The following is a 25,274-nucleotide window of genomic DNA, read 5'->3' as shown; positions in this document are numbered from 1 at the left end:
CTAATTAAGTTCTGTCTTGGCTACGATTCTGCCAGAGAAGCCGGTTAATCTGCCTATTGTGGTGTTTTGTCTCTTGAAGAATTCCTTTCAAAATAAAGTTGATGAGACTCTTGCTCGTTCAAGATGAAACTTGACATGTTGTTTTTGTTTTTTTGGTCACGGACCGATTCATTTCTCAAAAGTGGGATGATGAAATTCTTCTGAAACTAAAATTGAGACTCAATTACTTACTGAAGATGATTTTTTTTTTTTTTTTTGCAGTGTTGTAACAAGACCTCATTGTTTAGGACCAAGAAATTCACTGTTTGTTTTTGTTGTGGTAATTAAACTGCTTGATATTTGATTCACCAAAGACATTTTACCAGCCTGACATTCACCACAGTTTGCCCTCAAGGCTTTTGTTTTATGTCAAACACTGGAATGTTGCATCAGGAACAGGTGTAACTGAAAATGAGTTTAGGATTTGAGCTCGTCAGGTCCTCTCACCTGTACCCAATCTATGCAATTAAGTGTGGCATGATCATTTCTTGTACTGCGCTGTGTGTTATCCATATCCATCCAGGCTTGACAGCGTGTAGTTGAGTTGAAATCTTATTTGGGTGCACAGGTGCGAGGTATCCGGGTCGGACAAAGACACGGATTCTTTCAAATCCGTCACAAATTTGTTATGAATCATTTATCGCTACAGTAACAAAACATACGGCAAACATCGCCCGCGGCAGGTTATATTAGCCGTAAATAATTAATGTTAATTCCGTGTGTAACTTGGTGACAGGCCAAAATTTAACTTGGCTGCACTTGTTTCAAACGAGCCAGGCCAAGGATCAAGGGATGTTGACGTCAATGGAGGATGGAAAAATACGGGAACAGCAGGACTTTCTATCAAGAACTCTGTAACGCAGCTGACCAATCGCAAGCAGAGTAAAGTAGAGTGGAGTGTTTCCATTCATTACATATCACTAATTTAATCTCAGGAACAATAGAGCTTTGAACGACATAGTTTGTTGTTTCAGTGTATCAAATACATGTTTAATCAACGTTCAAGTAAATATTAGCAAAGACGATAAAGCCAGAAAACCTTGGCGAGGGCAACGTCAATAAAGCAGATATCCTTAGTGTTCAGTGTTCAGACTAAGAAGATCTGTACTCCCGTAAAAGTGATGGAGTGCTTCTTGAAATGTACTTCTAGTGCTCACTGAATCACTCGGACTCTCTCTCTCGTCTTTATTTGCTGGTTGACTCATCGTTGTGGCACTAGTTCTCGCAACTCCAGCCAGAATTATCCGGATAACTGTGAACTCTTCGAGGTGGAGTCAGATTTTCAGGTTTCTCATTTGCATATTAACATGAGCCTCGCATTACATAACTAGGAAAGATAAATGAGTTTGTCGGTCAGCCCTGTTCACACACAGGGATGGATTTTCTTTACAGGCAGCACTGGCTGGCTGACGTTTGTTTGTATTCCTGTTCAGTAGGACAATAATTTTAACGTCGATGCACAGTCAGCTGAGAGATATTGATGTCTTCTTAATGAAACCATAAATCCACCTGCAACACAGCATGAAGAATGTTAGCAGCCCATCTGCTGATTCAGCTGCACAGATACCATTCATCTTTGAGGGCCCTCAAACAGTTCAGTTAAGAGTTTGATGGAGACTATAAACTTGAGCAACTCCTCTTTATCTTTCATGACCACCGTTTTAAAAAAAAAGCTTGTGTTTTGGTCCTGTCCCTGCAGGCTGTGCGGTCCTTCCAGGTTGCGATCCACCTGTGCCCATCGGAGCACTCCCTGTGGCAGGAAGACCTGGCGTGGGCATGCAGGTTACGGAAGCAGCACTTAGCAACCAAAGAGAAAATACGGCAAGAAGAGGAGACCCAAAAACAAATCCTCAATGCCCCAGAGCTCGAGCAGGACTATGATTTTGAATCTGATGAGGTGCTGGCCGCATGCGAGGCCGTTGCTAAGCGGCAGACGCGCTATGAGGAGCTGAAGAGGACTACCGTGATCATAGACACTGAGGGAAATATAAAAAATGTAGTCACTGGGGAAGGGGGATCAGAGGACACAGCGACACCGTCAAAGGAACAGTTTGTCAAAGCAAGAGGCCTCTGAACTCTGAACTTTGGTCTCGGCATGAATTAATTGTCCTGGTTTCATGTTTTGCTCGTATATCTAAAACCTCTGTGAGTGTGTGACGCTGTGGCACAAAAAGCCTGAGAAGCAGTCGACTGAGTTTTGTTGTTTCACTTTTTTTCCCCCCATCCTTTTAATGTTAATTGTGTTTAAATGTGCATAGGAAATATTTACATGCACTCATAAAGATTAAAGATATATTTTTTAGTCTGTTCTGGCTCTTTGCTGTAAATTACACTCGGTTCCAGACAACCAAGATGTTTTTGACGGCTTTCACATCTCCTCGTTCTGTTCCATCTTGATGTGGGCATTCGTTTTAAAATTACAGATAATCTACTGTGTGGTTAAAATAAGCCGGATTGTTTTGTACAGTTCAGATTCATTTGTACAAATAAAAATGATAAACGAAACCTGCAGTCACACTGAAATTATCCTACAGATGAATCTGTGAAAAGCTGTTAACACATTGATGAAGCAGCACAATCTGTTGGCTTCTGTAGTACATTAAATACACGTTTAGGATTTAGTTTTATCCAGGGATTTGTTCTTTTTGATTTGTGTTCGTAGATACAAATCAAAGAGAAAGAAACAGCCAGAAACTCCATAATAATAATAATAATAGTCGAATGTTAATGACCTGTGAGGTTCAGATGTGTCTATGTGTGGCTTTTGCTGGAAAAGCGTGCATGCTCAGCAAATTGTCAATGTGAATAGTCTGTGAATAAACACGAAATAGAAATGTGATTTCTGCTGTTTTTTTTCCTTTGGGACTTTTTGAGTCCAATATTTCTTGGACTGTATAAATCAAATTGATTTTTTTTTTTTAAGTTGTTCCAAGTTTGAACCATTCTCAGCATGTTGGTGACTCATGGTCACGGTAGAGGACGTGTCAGCATCACCAGTGCTGTTTGGATTCACCCTCTGGGAACCATGAATGTCTGCACAAGCCTTTATGGTAATCCATCCAGCAGTTGAGATATTGTTCGGATCGGTTGGTTGGATATTGGAGTTGGCTCGACGATCGACAACACACTTTTACATAACGCGCTACAAGTACAAAACCATGAGATTTCATCGCTGTAACAAAAGAGAGCCATGTGTTTCCTTTCTAACAGCTTCAAACTCTTTAGTAAGCCAGATAAGTTAAATTTGTACTTTTTCTCGATGATTCAGATAACACATCTGTGGTTCTGTTTTAACACTGGGAACAAATCTAAGAACAAAGAGATCAGTTTCATAGCACTGTAAAAAATTATTAAAAAACTATTGAGTTCTTTATTGTTTGTTAGATGAATTAATTTGATTAAGTCGAACTGTTCTCATGTCTTGCAGAGATCAGTCACTGATCTAAAGGTGTACAGCTGTAGCACCCACTCTGATATCTATCTAGATCAATGGAGGACGACGTTCATTTCTGTTCTCAAGCTTTCTAGGGCAGCGTATATATAGAAATAATTGAGGCCACTGTAAGTCCTGAGATAATCTAGGTTTTCTGCAAACAACCCACCGTGTGTGTTCCGATGGTTATTCAACACCACGGTCGGGCAGGCTACGTGCAACAATGGTAGGGTTTTTATTTCAGGAAACATTACGATCACATCCTCTTATAAATGCAACAAAAGGATGTGTGTCTGTTTGACAAATGAACAGATGATCGCAAAAAGTCAATAAAGCAAACAGGACTCATGATGTTCTCAAGCGTTGCGAGGTTGCGTAATGATTGGAATACAAAGTGCTAGCCTTAATTTTAAAAATAGATCTATACAGAAGAGACCAAGAGGACAAATCATTACAACAGATTTAAATTAAAAACAAAAATAAACCAAAATAATAATCATTACATAAGTCATCACTCTTGTCTGTGACACACCCAAATCATTGCAGGTGCAGCTATTGTTTTTAGAAGAAGTTGCATAAGAACAATCAGGCTACTTCTGTGTAATCAGGGTGTGCCAAGTGAGTTCAGCTTAGGTGCGTGTGTGCATGTCTTACAGGGTTCAACTTTTAGTTAGTCCGTTTGTTATGTAACGCTGCATTCTTGCATTATAAAGACAAAATTGAGGAATTTAGCCGTGGCATCTAGCTGTGAAGTTGCAGATCGCAACCAACTCAAAATCTGCTCGCCTCACCCTCGCGAGCATTACTCTGTTTCTGCTTTATCCTTGGTGGAACTAGTAACCGGACCTTTAATTGATTGGTTGACAGTTTCTGCTGGGTCACTTCTACTCCATCTACTTTACAGCTGCGTGCATATTTGGCATGAGAACGTATGAGAACCTCCTGACATACAAGTTAACATGTTAGTTTTCCCTTATGTATGTGTATTTGTTAGTCATCTCATTTCACACTGCCGACAATATCTTGTACCGTATTTTTCTGGCTTTAAGGCGCAATATCAATTAACATGTCAATAACTGTCAATTTTCACACATAAGGCGCAATAAGCGAGTGTCAGATAGGTCGAACTTTATTCAGTTTAATTCACAATAACTCTCAACGTTGCTCAGTTGTAGGCTAACCCCAAAATTTAGCATTTTGGGGTTCTTATACACGCACACCACAATATTACCAATATGTTGAAGCAGTGTAGGCCTACGTATAACTCTGCGAGGCTCCTGACTACAGTAACCGTAATGTGTACCACATAGAATCAATTCGCGGTTAGGAAACACAACCAGAATTAATACATAAGGCGCACTGGATTATAAGGCACACTATGGATTTTTGAGAAAATTAAATGATTTTAAATGCGCCTTACAGCCCAAAAAATACAGTATATATTCTGTATTAGCTAACTTAGTGAAGTATCAAAGGTCCAGGGTGTAAGAATTAAGGCTCTCTCTTTAAGAATGGTATGTTGTGTTTTTACCAAAACAACATCTACAAGTTTCTTGCAACGAAGCCTGAGATTTTAAACCGTGAGGGTGATGCAAAGGGGTTGTAATCAGCAACTACACCACCATTACAGTCTTGGGTTTTTGTCACCAGATTGTCATGAAATTTGCCACAGTTTTCCACATTAAAAATTCAGCAGCTACAAGATGGATCGTGGTTCCCAGAGGATGAATCCTACTTCACTTTTCCCGTAGTAGCACCAGAAGGTCGAAGTAATTTTGATATCTCAACAATTGATGGATAGATTATGATGATAGCCTCAGCTGTACTCCGTGTTTAGTAGTAATTAGTAATGTTAGCATTTTGCAAACAAAGTAAATATCATTCCCGAATATTCAGCTTGAAACATTTGAGAAACTACAATAAACTTGGAGATCTTCACTAGAATTTAAAAACTAATTTATGTGGGGAATGATCAATCATTTCTCGAAGTAAAGTAGTTTGCCTCGGTTCATTACACCTTTTTCAAAATTCAGGTCTAAATTAGATAGAAGACGTGGTGGCATAAATTAAGTTTCATGAGCCGGAAAATAGGATGTTACAGTCATTCAAGCTTTTATCTATTAAGTTTTGTGATGCTGCACTTGTGGGAAATGACGTTCAATATCGTTGCTGCATCTTCCAGTCTAACCTAACCTAAACATAATCCTATATCCCCGTGCACCTTGACCCTAAAACAAACCCAACACTGTTATCGTTTCCCTCATTTCCTGGAATCCTTAATCGCACTGAACTCCTTGTCGGTGCTAAAAGTCCACATCATGAACACTCGCAGCTGTTTGAGTGGCATATTCTAACAGCCAATGATTGTTTTCACAGGCTCCTCATAGCAGGGGTTTAAATGTCTAAAACAGCCTGCCACATGTACTGTAGTGTATTACTGGCGTTAGCTGATGAGGTGGATAAAGAAGGGACAAGTTTCCAGGAAGAACCTTTTTTCCTGCCACTCTCTGTTAAAATCCAATCACTACTGTTTTGTCAATCACTATTTCCTCCCTCCCAGGGAACTTCTGCAGCTTTAACAGATTTCGTACTCTGAGGTCACGGTTCCCTTTAATGGGAGGGTGTTTTTATTTTTTTTTTATTGCTCTCGGAAGACTCTGGACACCGGCCACGTTGGACCTGGAAGTCTTCAGGGTTGAAGGAACCATCAGTCTGCAGGTGAGCGGTGCCATGCCGCTTCAACTGGCTATTGGTTAGAAATGTGTTATAGCCATCAGCGCCCGAAAGAGATGAAAGAGATATGGCACCAGTGGTGACATGCTGCCATGAAGAAATGTTACCGTGGAGCGTTTAGTTAAAGCAAAGTTTCAGTTTCAGTTTGGATCTGTTTGATCTCCATCTGTTTTTAGACATGAGTCATACAGAAAATGTCGTAAATTAGGCCATTTCTTTGGTATATGACTCACCAGCAGGGTCAGTGGTTTAGATCGATAAAGATGCGACTCCCATCCAGTTACTTCAAGCGATCAGTCATTAACATCACAGTCGTTCCACTGAAGACCGATTGATATTTCGTTATCAGGTTATCATAGAAGTGGCCTCATTCAGTGTAGCATAAAGTGTACGATTATTTTCATTTTTGGATTAACATGCAGATTATTTGGTGTGTAAAATGTGAAAATGGTGAAATGTGTCCAGCACTTAATTAATTAATTCCCTATTGCCACTCAAAGTGGTGTCTTAAGATTACTTAGGTTAGGGGTTAGTGTCCAAAACAGTCCAAAATTCTGTTTTCAACATTAAAAAGCAGCATGTCCACACATTTAAGAGGCTGAAACACGTGATTTTTTTCACTTTTTGGCTTAAAAAAAGATTAATCACATATCAAAATAGTCTACTAATCGTGTAGTCGACCAAGAGTTTATGTGGTAATTCCCTTTTTCTACTTCACAGCATGTTTACATTCATATTTAACTAAACCTTGCGATGCGTGCCTCACTTCACACTCCACTTTGCAAACGAGTGACACAAATCCTTAATTTGTATGAATATTTACCATCCTTTATTTTCAGTTTGTGTATGACTTTGGTACAACATTTAACATTTTGACAAGAGAATCAACCTGTTGTAGTTAAATTTGACAACATTGAAATATGAGCGTGATATTTATATCAATCCTAAATGCCATGTTACACCAGATAATCCATAATAATCCTTTATTGCCAACAGCTTTAAAACTTAATAATATCTTTGATTTCCCATTCTTAATTTCCATATAATGTCTGATTAGATTAGTGTCTGATTAGATTGCACATTATGTTAAGGTGAATTAAAGTGAAATTGGATTAAATCTTCAAAAGTAAAGGGCTGAAAAGGTCAATTAACATTTCTTTTTTTTGTTAGGACATTATTTTAAGAGGCGTCCTAACGTCCTCGAGTGTCGAGTGAATGTGGGAAAGCCACAGGATAGCTGCCTTTTTATTATGAAATGCAGGAGATGGTGTGATTCTAGCTTCGTCAACTAGTTTGAATGAATTCTTTGCGAATGTAGTACCAAAAAAAAAATGAACATATTCATCTTGTACCGATTTCAAATGGCTCCAAACTATTTGGACCTTCTCACAGAGAAGACGATAACGTGCAAGGTCATACTTACAATAAATTAAACATCAATCATGGAACACTGTTCACATTTTAACATCGATTCTTTACAGTCATCGTGCAGGGTGTTGTCAAAATGATGCATAACAAACATTTCTAACAGCCTAGCAGTGGTTTTTAATATTCAAAAAGTGCTACAGGAGCTCTCCTCCTTTTTTTTGTTCTCTATTCTAAAACTGTTGTGATTGTACTGAAGTGTTTTTAGCAATATGGTGTTTGTGGTAAATGATGACTGAAGAGTAATACATTGTTAATAGGTATTTAGTTCAGTAATACATCTGTACAGTCCGGCAGATATCTACAGATTGATGGATCATTGTTCATTCTTCAGCTTTTTTCCATTGTTCTCATGTCTTTGCAGTGCTCATATGCATTTCTCCTGTATGTTTTCAGTCTCATCTGTGAATGTCACGTGCAGAGCTGGGTCCTTGGGGCACACCGGGAGCTTTTTCAGCAGCCTATCTGGCAATGTGTCCTCTGAATCGCTCTCTGAAAGTCCTCTCTGAGGCCCCTCAGAGACCTCCTGTTGGTCCTGTAACGTCTGTACAGATGGCGGACTGGAGCCGTACTGTGCGTCTGCTTGAAAAGACCTGGAGTTTACAGTTTCTGACGGGTACAGGAAGGTCTGCGAGGTGCTCACCATTTCCTGAATCCCACGTGACACCAGCGAGGGTGAATCCCGGGAGACGATGGAGGAGGAGAGGTGGCTGTTGCAGTGAAACTGGCCGCCGTTCCTTCGTCCCCGTCCTCCCATTTTGCAGAACAGACACTTAATTTTCTCCATCAGCTTGAGCACCACTGTCTTTCTTAGCAGGATGTAGATCCAAGGGTCTAAGATGGGGTTGACGGAGGCCATGCGGATTGCCAGCAGGTCTTTATTCAGCCATGAAGACTCTTCTCTCTGGTTTCTGTACAGCTGATTCACAAAGATCCTCAACTAGATGAGGAAAAAAACAGCAATGGTAAACTAAATTTCACCTAACAAGCATACACAAGTTGTTTAGTTGTCATGTAAAGGAACGTGGAACAACATTTCAAATGCAGAAACAATTTGTGCTTGTGTTTTTGCAAGCTCAAACTTGCCTACACTTTGTTTAGAAGAGTAAAGCAGCATGGAACGGTCAAAGCTAAAAAGGCACTTGGCCCAATGTAACTTCTGTGTTAACCACAGCAGTGTAGAGATGGCAAGAAGCCAGTAAAAACATCTACAATTCTCACCATCATTCATTATTAGAAAGCCTTTGGCCGTTGTGCTTTCCCCGGGGGCTAATATTCTCCTATCAAAGTCAGTCACGTGTTACAACATTTCATGAATTATAGAAGTGAGGTCCTTAAAGGATGAGTTCACTGTTTTTGTCCTTAAAACAAAACCCACATTAAAGCAGGTTTTGCTTGTTGTAATCATTCCTCCGCTTCATACGGGTCATTAAAATAAACGTTTCTAACATTATTTAAATGGAAGAGACGGCAGATAAAAAGTACAGTCCTTGTTCCGTGTTCCAGAAGTCACTCGGAGGCTTCAGAAGTCTGAGTTAGACGAAGGAAACAAGTGGGTATCTTCCAAACACACAACATAACATAAGAAAGGCAACTTGACTCGTCGAACTCAGGCAGGTGGAGCTTTATCTCATCTTTCTTTATCTAAACTTTACGAATTGTTTGAGCATAGAACAAGGATTGTTCTTCTCTTCTCTTCCAATGTGAGTACGGCATCTTTTCATGGTCAGCAGGAACAGGGTTCAACATACACCTGGCTGTCTTAAATTGGACTGTTCACACTATTTTTTGTGGAACTCTCCTTTAATTCTATCTCATGACTTTACAGGAAAGTAAAAGAAAGACACATGGGGGGGATCACACAGATCTGATGATGAGATCTCGCAAATAAAATGTTTGCAAACAACACACTGACGTTAATCAAATGAAAGCCACGCATGTTCTGACTGTGTTCATACTGAAACTTTTTCTCTCACCCTGAATTGATCGCAGAGAGTGTGTGAACGGTCGCACTTGTGTCTCTGAGAAATGCGTCATCTAACCACAAACCTCTAAAACTGGAGCACACAGTGCAGGTAGTGTCAGGTATCATTAACCATGCTGCGTTTGTTTGTTTTGACTGTTTTCCACGAATTCAAAACTTACATAACTTTCAGTTGTTGTATTTTTGTTTGCATCTTGTTTGAATTGTATGACGTGTACCCCTGAGTAACACTTTATTTTGGTAGCCCGCCTACAGATATATTTCAATTGTGATATTACACCACTGTGGTTAAGGTTTAGGCACAAGGACTGACATGATTTGTAATAGATACTCTATAAACTATCTGAATACACTATAACCCTATCCTCGTGCATTTTCCTTCTCACGGTGGCTTATTCGTGGAAAATCTTTGACATACTGGCGCGTAACGAAACATTTACGCACTCAACTTTCCAATACTCACCACTAAGGGTATGGAGCAGATGAGAACCACAGCAGAAGTTGCGATAAGCAGTATCACCATCTGGATCTCTGCTCCGGCTAATCGTCTGAAATTCCGTCTGCGCCTCAGCTCCGCGATGCGCCTCGGGTCCGTGCCCAAAGACGTGCGTCGGATGAAGCGCCTGTGCATCAGGATCAGAGCCCCGCACACCATCACGTTGCATATGACAGTGGCTAGAACCATGACTGAATTCACACCTGCGTACATCAGGTTAAAAGTCGCCACTGTTGTGTCGTTGTTCTGCCAGTCGATGAAACACCAAGTCCCCGGTTTCTGCCGCGTCACATGGCCGAGCCCCATGCTGGGCAGCGCGCAAAACACGATGTTGGTAATGTAAATGGCCAAAAGAGTCAGAGCGGCGAGTTTCTGGTTGACGTACTCGTTGTAGAAATATGCGTGGTTTATTGCCAAGTATCTCTCCACTGACATTGCGAACACAATGCTGAGCTGGACCAAGAAGAAGAAGAGCAGGATGAAGCCGGAGTACTGGCACAGGGGCTCACCTCCCGGCCACGAGCCCTTCACGTAGGTGGCGATGGTGACAGGGCTGGCAAGCAGGGTGCCCAGGAGGTCTGTCACTGCCAGACCACACACGAGTGTGTAAAAAGTCGTTTCCTTTTGTTCCTTCCGTGATATTCGCAGAACCACTATGGCAATGACATTCCCCACCACCCCGAAAATGAACATAATCGCCGGGATGGTGGGCGGTTTGAAATTTGCTACCGTAGAGTTCATACCTGCAGGTTCTTTTTTCTTTCTTTCTTTTTTTACTGTTAAACACTAAGCAAAGGATCCTCTATCACTCCCAGAGCACTTTCCATTAATGCGCATTCTTCAGGTGCTCCAACAAGAAGCGAATCCATCGTTTCCAAACGTCTCTTTTACGCACAGGCTTTCAACTCCATAATCCGGCAAAAGGTCTTGATATCCACCGGATAAAGTTGTTTACGTTTGTGGTTTTTGGTCTGCATGCGATGCTCTGACGCTGCGAGTTGCGCTTTACGTTGTTGTCACACTCACAACTGACAGGGGAAGTTTCTTCTTGTCGGGGCCACTGAGCGCAGCTCCTCCTCTGTATTTCTTCTAACCAGTGAGCTGTTTGAGACTCGGTGCAGCGCATGCAGCAGTCTGCATATGTCACAAGGTTTCAGTTCGTTATCTCCAGGGACGCGAATCTGTCATCTCTCAAGTGACCTTAAAGTCATAACTGTCGATTGTTTTGAACAATCAAGTCAACGGAATTATTGTGTGCACAGGAAAACACGTAGGTAAAACCATGCATGTAAAATCTGTGAGATCAAGTCTGATGAAACGCCAGAGGGGGGAGGGGGGGAGTACATTTACATTTTATACCATCTAATCTTAGAACTTTTTACTCTATTACATTTGTTATTTTCATTTTATTATAACAGCTATAGTTACTTTACTATTTACTTTTCTACCATAAAATAACTGGCTTTAAATCATTAATTGTAATCAGGTGAATGGTGTCTCTGTCATTCCCACTCTGTGCCCCATGTAAACTGTCACACACCGCCAACCTATTTTACTGATTTTGGTAAAAATCTAATTTTCCCACAGAGTTTCCTGATCAGTTAAAGCAGCACTGTGTTGCAAACCGTAGCTGCTGTTAGCTGATATTAGCTCCGTTTGTTAGCTGGGCTGCCGGACTCTGAGCTCAGAGCACCTGGGGAAGTGTTTGAGGTTTTAAGGTCCGGGGTGAGTGGGAATGCTGACAGGGAGCAGGGTCAGTGTTGTGCCAGAACCGGAGCTGGACAAGTGGGCAGTGTAATCATGGGGGCTGAACAGCCTCTATGCTTTGCTTTGCTTTAAATTCTGATGCTTTCGTTCCCTAAAAAATCCCCTTATCATCCTTTTTAACTCTTAATATTAAGAGCACATAACTAAATCCTTATTTTTTCCAAGACTACTGATTCATGTTTTCTAATGAACTTCTTCTAATTGCAACATGCCTCATTGTTTCAAGATGTTTTCCGGGTTTAGTTGAATCAGTTGGTTCGAAATACTCTTTCTAGACACGTTGCCTCTGTCGGAAACGGATTCAGTGGAAACAGAGGACTGCAGATGCAAAAACATGGCCATCAGTAATGTGAGTGAGATGGCCGTGATTCATTTGGAGTGGTCCAACAAACGCAAATCATTTTTCATTAGAAATCTGGCTTTTCCCTATCATTATGCAGTTTCAGATGATTCATTTAACACAGATGATTTATATGCAAAACATTGTGGATGCTCTTGCCTCTTGCTCAGTCACTCTTGCTCAGTCACTCTTTTTCTTCTCAGCTTCCTAGGCCGCCCACTTTGGTCACTTTTGCCCCATTACATTGCCTATCCAGCTCCAGTTCTGGCACTACACCAGTTCCAAAACCCATTAACATTTTCCCGCAGCATGGGGCTAAAAACCTGAAAAATCCTCTTCCCGGTGGTCCAAAATGTTGCTGTAAAACCACAGTATAAAAAGAATCAACTACTGTACAAGTACAAGGTTTTATTAATAGATTGAGTGCATGTTTATCAAAGTAGTACTGTTCATTAAATAATATAACTAACTTCATAACTGTGCACCATTTACTTTATTGCAAGATCGGGGTATTTCTAAGCCAGGCAAGAGCCTAATTCAAAGTGTTTTACATCAGACATATAAAGACACCACTGAGAAATGTGTTAGAAGATGATCGTGATGATGATATATGGGTGCAAATGTACTTACTAAGCTACACACAGGATGCATATGACGACAAAACAAGTCAACCACTGCATTTACATTGTGTTATACACTCAGTTCTCAAAGAACAGAAACACAACTGCGTCATCTGAATGTACTTTTGTCTTTTGTGGTAGACACACCATAAAACCACTGTTTCCGGTAAACATTTAATTTCACATGTTCAAAGGTTGCTAAGCAAGACCTCAATGCATCTTGGATAAACTCTGTATCATCTTAGTGACATAGCTATTGAAGTGAAGTAAAGTTATTCACTTTGTACAAACACGACTTTAGGCCATTGTTTTTTATGCTATGTTTCACTAGACCCAAACATTTTTTGTTTTATTTGGAGGCAATGGTATTGTAACAGCTGCGGCAGATAAATATCTAAATGTTTGTTAGTCCATTTGTCAGGAAGTTAATAGTGTGTTCACTGAATCAAACAGAGAGTGACTAATGAATCAATTCTGTTATTTATGGCCCCGTAAACAAAATGTTTAAGAGCAGCAGGATGTTAGTGTTTGTACACTATTGCAAAGCGGTGGAGTGATCTGTGGTGGCGTGTGGAAAGTGTGTCGTTTACACTACCACAAACTGACGAAACCTTAAGAGAGGTACCACTTCCTCTCACCTCAGGGTGAAGTTTCTCACAAAAAAAAAGAAGGAAATAAAATACTAAAACTTCCTTAATCTTAAGCAAGTTTGCTATAAATATTTTAGGATGTGAGTCAGAGTTTTGGCAAGACTTATGTGTCTAGTGTAAAAAAATGTATGGTACTAATGTAGCATTGTCTCCTCTCCTGCACATGCCACACAGCATATACATGGGGAGCGTGTAGCAGTAAAACAGGACTCCAAATGAATTCTAATGTTCCTCTATGTCTGCTACAAGTAGACTGTATTTCCTAACATGTTGTAACTCGACAGCCCCATATGCACATTGTTGTAATCTGCTCCAAAATCAACTCAATACTATCTGCCTGATCCTGGGGTATGAGGAAGAGGTGACGACCATAACGACATAATGTGGATTTAGACACCATCTGTAAACATACATGTCTCATTAATGCATGTTACTAACTAAACTTCTTCCCCGGAGTTTCTGTGCTCTGTCGTCCAGCAGGTTCTCATGGATCGTGGCTGCTGCTGTGGGTCCTGCATGACGTCCACTACACATATTACTACCGTCATTACTACTACCATATCTCCATTACACTTTATAGTTAGTTTATGATTTGCTGCTGCTGTGGTCCTTTATGATGTCCACTACATATATTACTACCGTCATTATTGCTACCATATCTCCGTTACAGTTTATAGTTAGTTAATGATTTGCTGCTGCTGTGCATCATTTGTTCTATACCCGTGACATCTGTTGCACGTCTGTCCGTCTTGGGAGAGGGTTCCCTCCTCTGTGGCTCTTCCTGAGGTTTCTTCCACCTTTTTTCCCTGTTAAAAAAGTTTTTTGTGGGCAAGAGTTTCCTCACTCGAACCGAGGGTCTAAGGACAGAGGGTGTCACTCCCTGTACAGATTGTAAAGCCCTCCGAGGCAAAATGTACTTTGTGACTTTGGGCTATACAAATAAAATTAGATTTGATTTGATTTAAGAGTTAAGCCTCAGCTCAATTCCCATCTCATCTCTGTGAAAATTCTTGTCACCAGAAGAGATCATATTGCCTTCTTACCCAGCTCCTGTTCTGGCATGACACCTGCTCTGCTTCTCCACTTCATAATACATGATCCATTTTCACCAAAGTGAGTAAAATAGTTGGTGGTGTGAGACTTAGTGACGTAAAGCATTACGTACTTCTCACAGGAGATCGTACTAATTATATAATGCTGCTTTTCATGAGATTACAGGAACTGAAATACTTCTCCTTTCTGGATATTTAAAATTTGCATACAATTGCGAGTACACACAGTACATACACGAGGACCCATGTTTTACTGCATTATAACTGAACGTTAAAGGACGGGTTTATATTTTCCCATAAAACAATACTTTAAGTCACTTTATCAAACATTTATTGCTTGACTAGGACACCTGAAATACTGAGGTTAGATCAAAGTTACAAAAGTCATATTTCAAAAGTTATGCAAGCAACAGAATGGATTTCAAATCAATATTTTTCATTAATGCACAGGGCTATTTTTAGTTGCACCTCTGCTTGATAATAGCAATTTCTTTGGTTGTACTTCGCCTCGGGGCTGCAGTTACCTTACTCTCCTCCAAACAAAATGGCCCTACCAGGTAGTGCAGTCTGGTTTGCACTTGATGTGGCTTTGGCACGATGATAAAGTGGCAACACAACATTAAACTCTTGAAGCATGATGACTGGCAGCAGAGAGAGAAAAAGAAAATCATAAACACCCAAGGGTGCAAAACAAGAACAATGATGTAAGCTCATGGACATGTCTGCTGTGGCTCTGTCACAAATTGGTTAAATATTTTAGGGAGGATAAAATCTTTACATGCTGAAAGCAAGTTCACTTATGGATGATTGGAAAGCAATTATTTTCTGCACATCTGGTGTTTTGGTCGGTATATTGATAGTGAGCCCCGAGCGTTACCTATTGATGGTTTCAGAGCATCTTGCGGGTGGATACTGCAGTATATAATTAGATATCCACTTTACGGAGCTGGTACAAAACAAATAGCAAGATGGGAGAAGAGAACGGTCACCAGACACCACAAGCTGAGAGGAAGGAAGTGTGCTCTGAGCTCAGAACACAAAAACACAATGCCAGACTGCACCTGCAGCCTGAGAAGCCTCAACAACAGACTCAGTGAACCAACGTAACGCTGAAAAATCACCAATAGAGCATTACAGATTATTTATTTTTCCATTTGGACATATAGCATGTGATGATGTGAAAATCTGGTTGCCCTCCCTGCCATTTGGACTTAAAACGGCCTCAGAATGAAACACGATATTTGAACATTTTATCAAAACAGGGAGACTCACATGACTCAGGTCTCTGGTCCATTTCCAGTAACTGGACATCACCATGTTGAGTGATTCTCAACAGCAGTATACCATTGCTGTTGCATTCCTATTTCATGAGGCATAATCTCTGCTTCCAGATGTGAAACGAAGAGCTGAAGATCTCCATCTGTTGAGGCAGCATTTGCGACTTTAAAGAGGTTGAATGGTATTACTGCATTAATCTTGTGGCACAGGTGGAGCTGTCATTAGTATATACGATAAGTTTAAGGTCTGAAAAACATTTTTAAACATCTTGAAGCTCACATAAGAATAAGAGTGCAATAAAAAATAAAAAACAAGTTCTGTTCGAGCCTGGGAAAACCAATGACATTTTTGTTTTCCCCAGGGGAGTATCAGCACCAAGCCTACCACTCTTCACCATGCCCCAAACCTCGATCCCTCTCCGCATCTAAACTCAGGTCCACATTGTGGAGTTAGGGTCATGTGTGAGTGAGGTCATGTGACAAAACCTCAGCTTCTCTGGGAGCTAATAAAAATGCCATAAAGAAATGTATTGGCTGCTGAAATGCGCTTGAACCTGAACCCTGTGAGTGCGCACTTAGATTTAACGTTTATTATTACATTTGGGATTAAAGAGAGAATCAATAATCGGCCTAATAATCAGTCTGAGTGTCAATGTGCCAGCGTTCTCTCCTATTTTCTCTCCTACGAGTGCAGATCTGTATTTTGTTGTTTATCTTACTGTTGCGGTTTATGACTATGCATGTTTTGCTCTCACGTTGGTGTTGACTGCCAACACTTTGAGAGCCGTATTAATGCTCGAAGATCCTCTGTGTTCTAAATAAGGGAGCAGATCACTGAACAGCAAGTCCTGATTTGTCTGTACTCCTCTGTCAATTCTGCATTCCTTCAATCAAAGTCTATAATATTAATGACAAAAAAAAAACAAAAAAAAGAAACCGCAGAATTCTCAAACTCTCTCAAACTAAATAAATATAGCTGGATAAGGCATGCGCCATAAATGGTCCATGTTTGTGTGTTTTTGCTCCATACAAGGTCCAGCTAATCAAACTTCCTATGTTCTTAACCCCCCCCAGGGAGTCACATTACTCCCCCAGTCTTTGTAAAACAACACAGATTAAAGGTGGAACTTTTTGGATGCGGATGTGTACTGGATTTAACCCCAATAAACACTGCAAAAATTTAAATCAGCAGTGGGATCAGTTGCTCTTAAAGAGATTAAAAGAGAATATGTAAACACTGACAGCTAACCAGTGGCAAAAAGAAAAAAGAAAGCTGCTCAACTGGCTGCAGCCTAAAAGAGCGGATGTTAATGTACTGGAGAGTTTATGTGTGATGACAAAGCTTTTGAACAATCCCTAAAACATCTCTTAATCAACACACGGTTAATATCCCTCCTATGTAGCATTATAAACAGTATATAAACAATAATAAACCAGCTATAATTTAGTGTTAAGCAGATGTAAGTGATTACTAATGTATCTGTCAACAACATATAAGTCCTGAGGCTAGTGTATGAACATATAATTAAAGATAGACAATATAGAAAACACAACCATAATAATGCATGTTTACCATGCATTAATAAACACTTAAAAATGACTTAAAGATTCAATTTGGGTGCTTGCCAATTGTAGTTTGTAGTTTGTAGTCCGTAATCTATAGTGAATTCGACGTGTTTAACGTGGTGGGGATACAATAAGGTCATATTGCTTAAGTGATATCCAGCTGTGAGTAAAATATGACCGTATAAGTATCACCGGAAGAAAAAAACTGCATCGTCTGCATACGCAGGCACATGTTTGTGTTGATGACAGTATGGATCTCCATGCCCAGATAGCAAATATTTTGGCTGTATTATGGCTTACATTTGGCATCAGATAGCAAATATTTTGGCTGTATTATGGCTTACATTTGGCATTTTTGGCTTTGTTTTGGCATTAAGAAAGCCTTTTGGCTTAACTGTGGTATGATTAGGGTTATCCATAATAGATAAGAAGGCGCCAGCAATATATGGCTGAGTTAAGGCATGTTTGGGCGCGAGCGGGAACAGCTGATTTGGGGCTCTTCTGGGACATTTATGGCTATATTTTGGAAGTCCACAATTAGTTTTGGGTGAATTTTGGCTCCCTTTTGGTATGATTTTTGGCTTTCCTAATGTGATTCATTTATGGCCCAGACATCCACCCATAACCTTGCCAAAATGACAAGCCAGATTTGGGCCAAAGCGAAGCCAAAAAGATTTTTGCTATCTGGGTGGTTGCAGCATAAACAAGACTAGTTGCCTGGTTTCTGTTTTGTCAAACAGGCTGTTGCAAAAGTCGAACACGTGGACATGGATATACTGTATGTTTTTAATTAAAAATTGAAATGTTTAGAAGCTGCAGTATTTTTCGCAGTGATTATTTGATTTTACTGTGTTGGTGGTTAGCTTAGATAGATACTTTATTGTGCCTACAAGAAAATTTGTTGCCACGGATCCTTTGAACGAATCCTCACATGAATACATGCATACATTAAACATCTGTTTGTTAAATGATGCTATTGCGCAAAGGGACAAAACTCCGGTCATAGTGTGTCCCACAGGGACCTGTATCTAGAGAATGAGTCGGCTGCAGCAGTCATGTGCTATACTGTATGCTCTGCGTGTAACGGCTTTACCGTGGTTTATTTGTCTGAGCTAATGTTACATGTTCGATGTGTGTTGTTTCGCTTTATAGGGTTTTATATAAAATTTCATGAGCCGTGCTAATGCAAGATGCTTATATGGCGTTTTTTTTTTTTTTTGAGCAGGATCAGAGGTGATGTGAGGTGAGGAGATGTCAAATTCCCATGATCGCTGTTGTTTTTCTCCAGAAGTTAATGTGCTGGGGTTTTTTTCCCCGAAATGAAAGGTTAACGATTAACTCATAGCAGTTTGATAACGAATAAATACCCATAGGGAGTCTAAGAAAAGGAACTGCTTGGAAAAACGTTGATATTAATCTTTAACTATTTCGAAACCGAAGAATGTCCTCCCAAAGCACTATCGCACTAATAATTTACCCAAGGAGTTGCTTTAAAAAAAAAAAAGATCAACTCTGGTCAAACAACATCTAATCAATTTCAAAACTCACTCATGTCTGAAGATCAAGCTGCTTTCGGAAATAATTTATTTACTTGGTATTGGAAAGATAAAGAGCACAAAGTAAAACCAGATGACTTTTGTTTAGTGACTTTGCACTTGTTCACTGTAGGTTTTAGTCTCTGATGCTCACAGAGAGCGGACGAATCTCTAATTCCTGTACAAAGACTTCCAAATAACTTTCTCACCAAATAACAGACACTGATGTATACTCCCACCCATGAACAGATGTAACGTTTCTGAGGCGTGACTCATCTTTACGTGGAACATACAGCTTGTTCTGCACCGGAAGACCCCTGAAGAGTTTTATCTTTGCCTCCCGCAGTATGGACGAGTGGTGTGTATGTGAGTGTCGAGATAAGAACTGACCCGTCACTTCTCTTTTTCAGAGAGAGGGATTCCTTCCTGACTCTCATGAGAAATGTTTGACAAGTGCTGAGCTTTCCTTGGTATATATATATATATTTTTGTGTTGTATATATTTTTATACTTCTGTTTGCTTTAAAACATTGTTTCGTTTTGTTTTTCTCCTCTCTCAATCAGTACATTCATGAAGAACCTCAGACACTTATGGCTATAATTATGTTCATCAGCTCAACACTCAGGTGCGGTTTTAACATAAGCTTTAGAGGAACAAGTCTCAACAGTTGCAAACTATTTCCCTCTGGCACTCTGAAAAAGGCAAACATCAAGAAGCACTTTACGTCCCACAGCTTTCACAGTATTTGTGTATGAGCGAGAGACAGAGACGGGGAGATGCATTATATAATTACCAAATTAAGATGAACGCCAAAAACCTTTCATGCACCTTTCAGCCTATACACAAACACAGCTATGAGTTACCTGCCTCACCTGGGTTGACCCAGAATCTGGGCCTGCGAGGATAATAAATGTGTGGAAGCCCGACCTCGTCTGACCCGGCTGTTTACACTGCTGAAGCGTGGCCATCATTTTCCATTATGAAGAATATTGCTTAAAGCAAATGCACATGTTATTTTTGGTATAGTGGTATTGTCTCTTTCTGCGGTGATGAGGATTGGTTGCCCCAGGTGCCACCCTAAACATGACCCCACCCAGGTTATAAAAGAATGACGGGCAGGTTAAAGGAATATCTTAGAAATGTTTTTCCCCCTAAAGGACAAAACCATGGATTAATGTTACTTTTAAAACAACATTATTTTATTCTTTGTCATTCTTACCCTGTACCACTCTGTGTCTGTTCTTACACTGTGTAACTCTAGTTGCCGGGTAGGATCTCCTGCAAGAAGTGCGCCCACGCTTTATGGCACTAAGTCACACACCACCAACTATTTCACAAATTTTGGTGAACCTGGATGATAGCTTATGAAGAAAAATGTTTTATGGTTTGCACTCTGTCGTCCTCCAGCTGATCTGTCTCAACTCTCAGACTGTGGTGCCCAGACTGGGAGCATGAAGCACCAGGCAGACCATTGGTATTTACACTCCTGGCACAGAAGCTTCGGAGCGCCGGGATGAGCTTTTCGGGCTGGTGTGAGGAGGAGCCCGGCTGGGAATGCTCCTTAGGACGAGAGCTGGCGTCGTGCCAGAACCGGAGCTGTGCGGAAGAGGAAGCTAAGGAGAAAGTGTGTGCAAGACGCTGCCTGACAAGAATAAGTCTGGAACTGGCTTTTAGCTGTTGGCGAGAGGGTAAGGGTAAGGCGAGGTAGACACCAAGCTGCTTAAGCCTAATGCTGTTGGACTAAGTAATATTAGCTGGATGTCTGTATCTTGTGTTGACTTGCGATTAATCTCTATAGAACAGATATCTGATTAAAATTGCCGAATCTGTAGCAAAGGCACCAGGACTTGGAAGTGTTCTGGTTTCAGTAGTAGCATTTACACATCACGTTTAAGCAAGAGCGAGATCTTTTTAATTATTTATTCATGTATGCAGATATCTGTGTAAATACATGAGCAGAACCGTGGCTTTTTGTAATTCTCTTATATCAAGAACTTAATCAGACTGCAGAGGAAGTATTGATATCTGTTATCTGTTCCGGATATGTGATGAATACACCGGAAGCCCATAAAATGTCGTCGACTTGTTCGATTTTTATTGGGAATAATACAACGTGAAGAATTAGATGGCAGTATATAAATGAATTGCACTCTGAAACTGTAAAAATGTTGCTTTAAAATTTATTGATTCATTTTATATGTGGCATTTTTATGAAGTGACGGTAAACACTAACCCTCAGCTGAAAAACTGAAAAAGTAATGGTAAGTAATATACGTACATTACGTATCCCACCCATACCAAAGACCACCACTAATTATGAGCTGCATGGTGCACGACAGCACCGTCTTGATTTTCCTGAGGTATGGAGACAATTTAGATTATTTTCTGAAAGCCATACATTCAAACAAAAAGTCATAATAAGTTTTCTCCGTATCACTTCAGCGTTCAATATTGACTTTTGGGTGAAATCATTAGTGCAGCAAATGATATTTTAGGGTGTATCTCCCCTCTCAATTGAGCAACAGACGCTGTTTCTAAATGTCAAATGAAATTTATTAACTTGGGTTTCATATCAGCATTTAATGAGACAATCATTAGGCATCTGTTATGATACCACAGTGCCACACCTGTCCTCCTCTGCATTCCTTGACAGTAAATGTGCTCTGATGATGGCGGTTGCACGACCAAACTCTGCTCCACATGCCAGTTTAAGTTGTTTAGAAATGAGCATGCTGGTGTTCACACTTCTGTTTTTTTGTTCTCATGCAATTGCTCCATCTCTCTGCCTTTCTCCTACTCACTCAAGCGTTCCCAAATTACTGTGAAAATGTTTTTTTATTGGTGCTTTCCATCATTTGATCCCTCAGGCATCCTACAGGTTTCACAAGAAAATATAATGGCTGCTGCTACTACAAGGCACCTTTGTCTAAAATAAACTGGCACTCAATACTTATCTGCATGCCAACTATATCTGAGAAAATATTCACTTTAATTCCAGATTCTTCCCCTGTGTGTCCTCAGGCACTTGTCTTTTCACACATTCATCAACCAAGCAAGAGACGTTTAATGGCAAACAAGCTGCACAAAAGCAACTTCAATCTGGGCCACTTTGTTTGTCTGTTTGACTCTGTTTTGATTTGGGAATTTTTGCGGTTTTTGTGTAAGAAGATGCACTCAGTAATAATGAAACACTTAAAAAAAAGAGGAGTCATACGACCTGAGAAAACAAACTAGATTTTCTTCTTCGAATCCCACCGGGTGTACACATTTAACTCTTGTAGATATATTTGATTACCGAGTTACTGTTAAGTTATGAACTTGACATTTCAGTGGTGATACGTGAAGCTAAGCTGCAGTGATAGGACATTAAAGTTGCATTAACAAACAGACTATTATTAAGGCAGATGGGCAGACAGTTTGAGACTGCGGCGTAATAAGATAATAGGTCAGGACTGTGAATAGCCGCGGCACATTACGTGGAAAACTGTGAAAAATTGGATGGTTCAAATTCATTGTAACACAGTTAGTTTGTTTTTATTGGTTTCATGTCTACTAATCCTCCTGTCATTTCAGATCCCACCTTGCAATCAGCTCATTTCCCTCACCTGGTTTTCCCCGCCCATCTCCTCACCTGCAGTCCATTTGCTCATCAGTCCCTCAGCTTATATATACTGGTTCATTTCCCCTTCCTCCCTGCCAGATTGTCTTGTTGTATTTTTTGCCCAGCTCTCCAGCGATTCCTGTTTAGTTTTCCCGTTCTGAGCCTGTTTTGTACTTTGGATTCCTGCCTGCCCCTTGTCGGATTTGTTTGCCTATCTGCTCTCCTGGTTTTGACCCTGCCTGTACTTTGGACCGACCAAACAGATTTTTCCCTCAAACTGGTCTGCCTCCGAGTCGTGCTTTTGGGTTCTCCTTGTCAGTACCAGCTCCGTGGCATTCATTGAGAAGATATAAAAACACTAAAGATTTTCTTCTTTAGTTTCAAACCCTAAATGAGAATCATGATCAGTTTTTCATGAACAAACGACAAAACAACGAGCTGAAAGATGCTAAAACAAAACTAGGTTGATAATTTCCTGTGGGTTCATTACTACGAGCAGCATCGCTGTTTATGGTAATACTAATTTGTGTGGCTCCAAGTTTTATAGAAAATGAGGTAACACAGTTTGATATCTATGATTGTTCTGTGTTTATTACTACACATAACACCTGCAGCTCTGATTGCAGCTAGTAATTATTAATGACACCAAATTACAGGAGCTAAAACATGTTAACTCTGATATTAAAAACCAGAAGAACATAATCCATGACGGATTTTAATCAACATAAATCTTGAAGGTTGTCTCCACTGTAGATGAGCCTTCTTAACCACACACCCACTGCGCAGATTAAATCAAGCCTGCCCGTGCTCTGCACAAATCATTACCACATCTCTTCTGTCTGGCTCTGTTCCCTGAGGTTTAAAAATGGCTGCTTTTTGATACAAGCTGTCATAACCTTCTGCTGAACCGGTTCTGAACGCTACTCTGTGTAACTGGCACTCCGATATCGTAGTTCAAGTTCTACCTCACAGCTAGACAACAGCGTTTCTATTACCAGCATTTGGTCTCCCACATCCTCCCTTCCTTGCGGTGTCCCCCAGGGCTCAGTTCTGGGACTATTATTTCTTTTTCATTATTTACATTTTTCCTCTTGAACATATAAACTGTCAACGCTACATGCACACCAAGACCTCTGACTGTCTACCACCATCTAAACTGTCAGACTGCTTAAATTATATTATTGCTTGGATGACCTGTAATTACCTTAAACTTAAACTGAGGCTATGCACGTTGCCTCACTTCACAAAGTCTCCCCTGTAAGTCCTGAGGTTAATTTTAGACTCTTCTGTCAGTCTGATTGACATTTTTATTACATCCCGACTAGATTACTCATGCCCTTCACTTAGGTGTACCTACTCAGAGATTTTTAAAAAAACTACAGTATCTCCAGAAGTCAGTTACAAAAGTTGTCTGCCACACACAGTCCTGGGAGTACTTTACCCCTACTCTTAAGCAACTACACTGGCTCCCAGTTAAATACAGCATTTGTTTTAAAGTGTTTCTTGTGTTTATACATTTCCCTACGCACTTTACTCTCGCTCGCTATGTTCCACTGAAGCCCATCTAGTCTCCACTCCCCCCTTTAGGCTGACGGGGCCTTTAGTGGGGCTGGCCTTAACCTCAATGAACCCTCAGCATCTGCGTCAGTGAGCATCTGTTGTTTCTTTCAAGTGACAGCTGAAAAACTCACCTTTCCCAGTGCTCCGTAATGTGTTAGGGTTATGAATATGTTCTTTTATATCCCATATCATAACTGTTGTTGTTGTTTTTTTCAGTCTGCTGTCTTCGTTTGACATGAAAGGAGCTTAAAGTAAATAGTGTATATGTGCACCAAAGGGCAGGAAATGTCTGCATTGTGAGTTTTGCCCTGCCTGGTTGTAGTTTTGCCACTTTCTACGACCATCTGACCTCACATCCTGACATGCAGGTATGATTCCTGTCCATCTGTTAAAAAACTATGACCCTCTGGACAGACATTCGTCTCTGACGCCTCATCAAACTAACGGAAAAAGGATAGAGGTAAAGGCAAAAACAGTATGTTATGTGGGCTGCGTGCGGGGACCCTATCCTATCAATCGCTCGTTATTTTTAAGATGTTTTGTACTTCAACTTGAATGCCGCTTACACCAGATGAAATGCAAATTATGCAGAAGCGAACTGGGTCAAATACAAAAAACACAAACACGTCCAAACCTTTTTTAAAAACTTTTGACTAAGTCATTCAGTGTATCACTTGCTCTCGGAGATATCGCCCTTCAATGTTTTAAGCGATAGCATTCTTTTTGCAGATGTAATACAGATCATGCAGACAAACAGGGACAATGTAACATTTTATTGCACACTCCATCAAATCTGTGGCCATTATCACATGAAAAGTGTGAGGGGAAAAAAGAGCCAAGGGGGAGGAGACGGATCGAGAAGCCGGAGTGAAAATGCGGGAAGGTGGAAGACAAATCACAGACAGCTTACATTTGTCTGAATTTAACTGAGCTTTGCAGGAAAAGACTCCGTGCTATGGTGTTTGGTATCTTGTTTATGAAATTATTAATGTTTCTTGAGGAAATATGACAATTGTTTGAACACAGAGTAAACATAGTTTTAAAAAAAAGCAAGAATAAATAGAAATAATTTGTGTCAATGAAGTGTGAACTCCCTGTGACGTTACTATGACTTTTCAGATATTGCTCAATCAGAATAGGGATGTTCTTTGTTGGAAAGAAATGCATCTGTCCTTTTCTGAATACCAGGGGGGGG

At 40.3% G+C, this 25,274-nt stretch overlaps 2 protein-coding genes across 4 annotated transcripts in view; one reads left to right on the top strand and one right to left on the bottom strand.

Moving 5' to 3' along the window:
* The window catches only part of ttc33 (tetratricopeptide repeat domain 33), a 32,443-nt gene extending 9,815 nt beyond the window's left edge, over positions 1–22,628 (top strand). Inside the window, exons 5-6 of one of the 3 annotated variants that reach the window (XR_003462864.1) lie at positions 20,326–20,606; positions 22,492–22,628. Coding sequence is in view for 2 of the 3 variants with exons in the window: in XM_010750935.3 (XP_010749237.2) it covers positions 1,739–2,113 (375 nt within the window). In the remaining variant the exon portion in view is untranslated. Of the gene's footprint in view, positions 1–1,738; positions 2,879–20,325; positions 20,611–22,491 lie in introns of those variants that run through there. The other 2 variants (XM_027282105.1, XM_010750935.3) reach the window with 2 other exon arrangements.
* ptger4b (prostaglandin E receptor 4 (subtype EP4) b) lies at positions 7,012–11,298 on the bottom strand. Its single transcript, XM_010750936.3, has 2 exons — positions 10,078–11,298; positions 7,012–8,570 (listed from the first exon to the last, which is right to left on the bottom strand). The coding sequence occupies exons 1-2, from the start codon at positions 10,849–10,851 to the stop codon at positions 7,998–8,000; spliced, it is 1,347 nt and encodes a 448-aa protein (XP_010749238.1). The 5' UTR covers positions 10,852–11,298; the 3' UTR covers positions 7,012–7,997.
* Positions 22,629–25,274: the final 2,646 nt, after the last annotated feature.

This window comes from Larimichthys crocea, chromosome IX (genome assembly GCF_000972845.2).
Source record: "Larimichthys crocea isolate SSNF chromosome IX, L_crocea_2.0, whole genome shotgun sequence".
NCBI lineage: Eukaryota > Metazoa > Chordata > Actinopteri > Sciaenidae > Larimichthys > Larimichthys crocea.
The sequence above is the reverse complement of the archived record's forward strand: the minus strand, read 5'-3'. Positions and strand labels throughout refer to the sequence as shown.

Coding starts and splice junctions, on each gene's coding strand:
- ptger4b (XM_010750936.3), bottom strand. CDS start 10,851: ATGAACTCTACGGTAGCAAATTTCAAACCGCCCACCATCCCGGCGATT. Junction 8,571..10,077: donor TCTGCTCCATACCCTTAGTG/GTGAGTATTGGA, acceptor TTCCTCATCTAG/TTGAGGATCTTTGTGAATCA.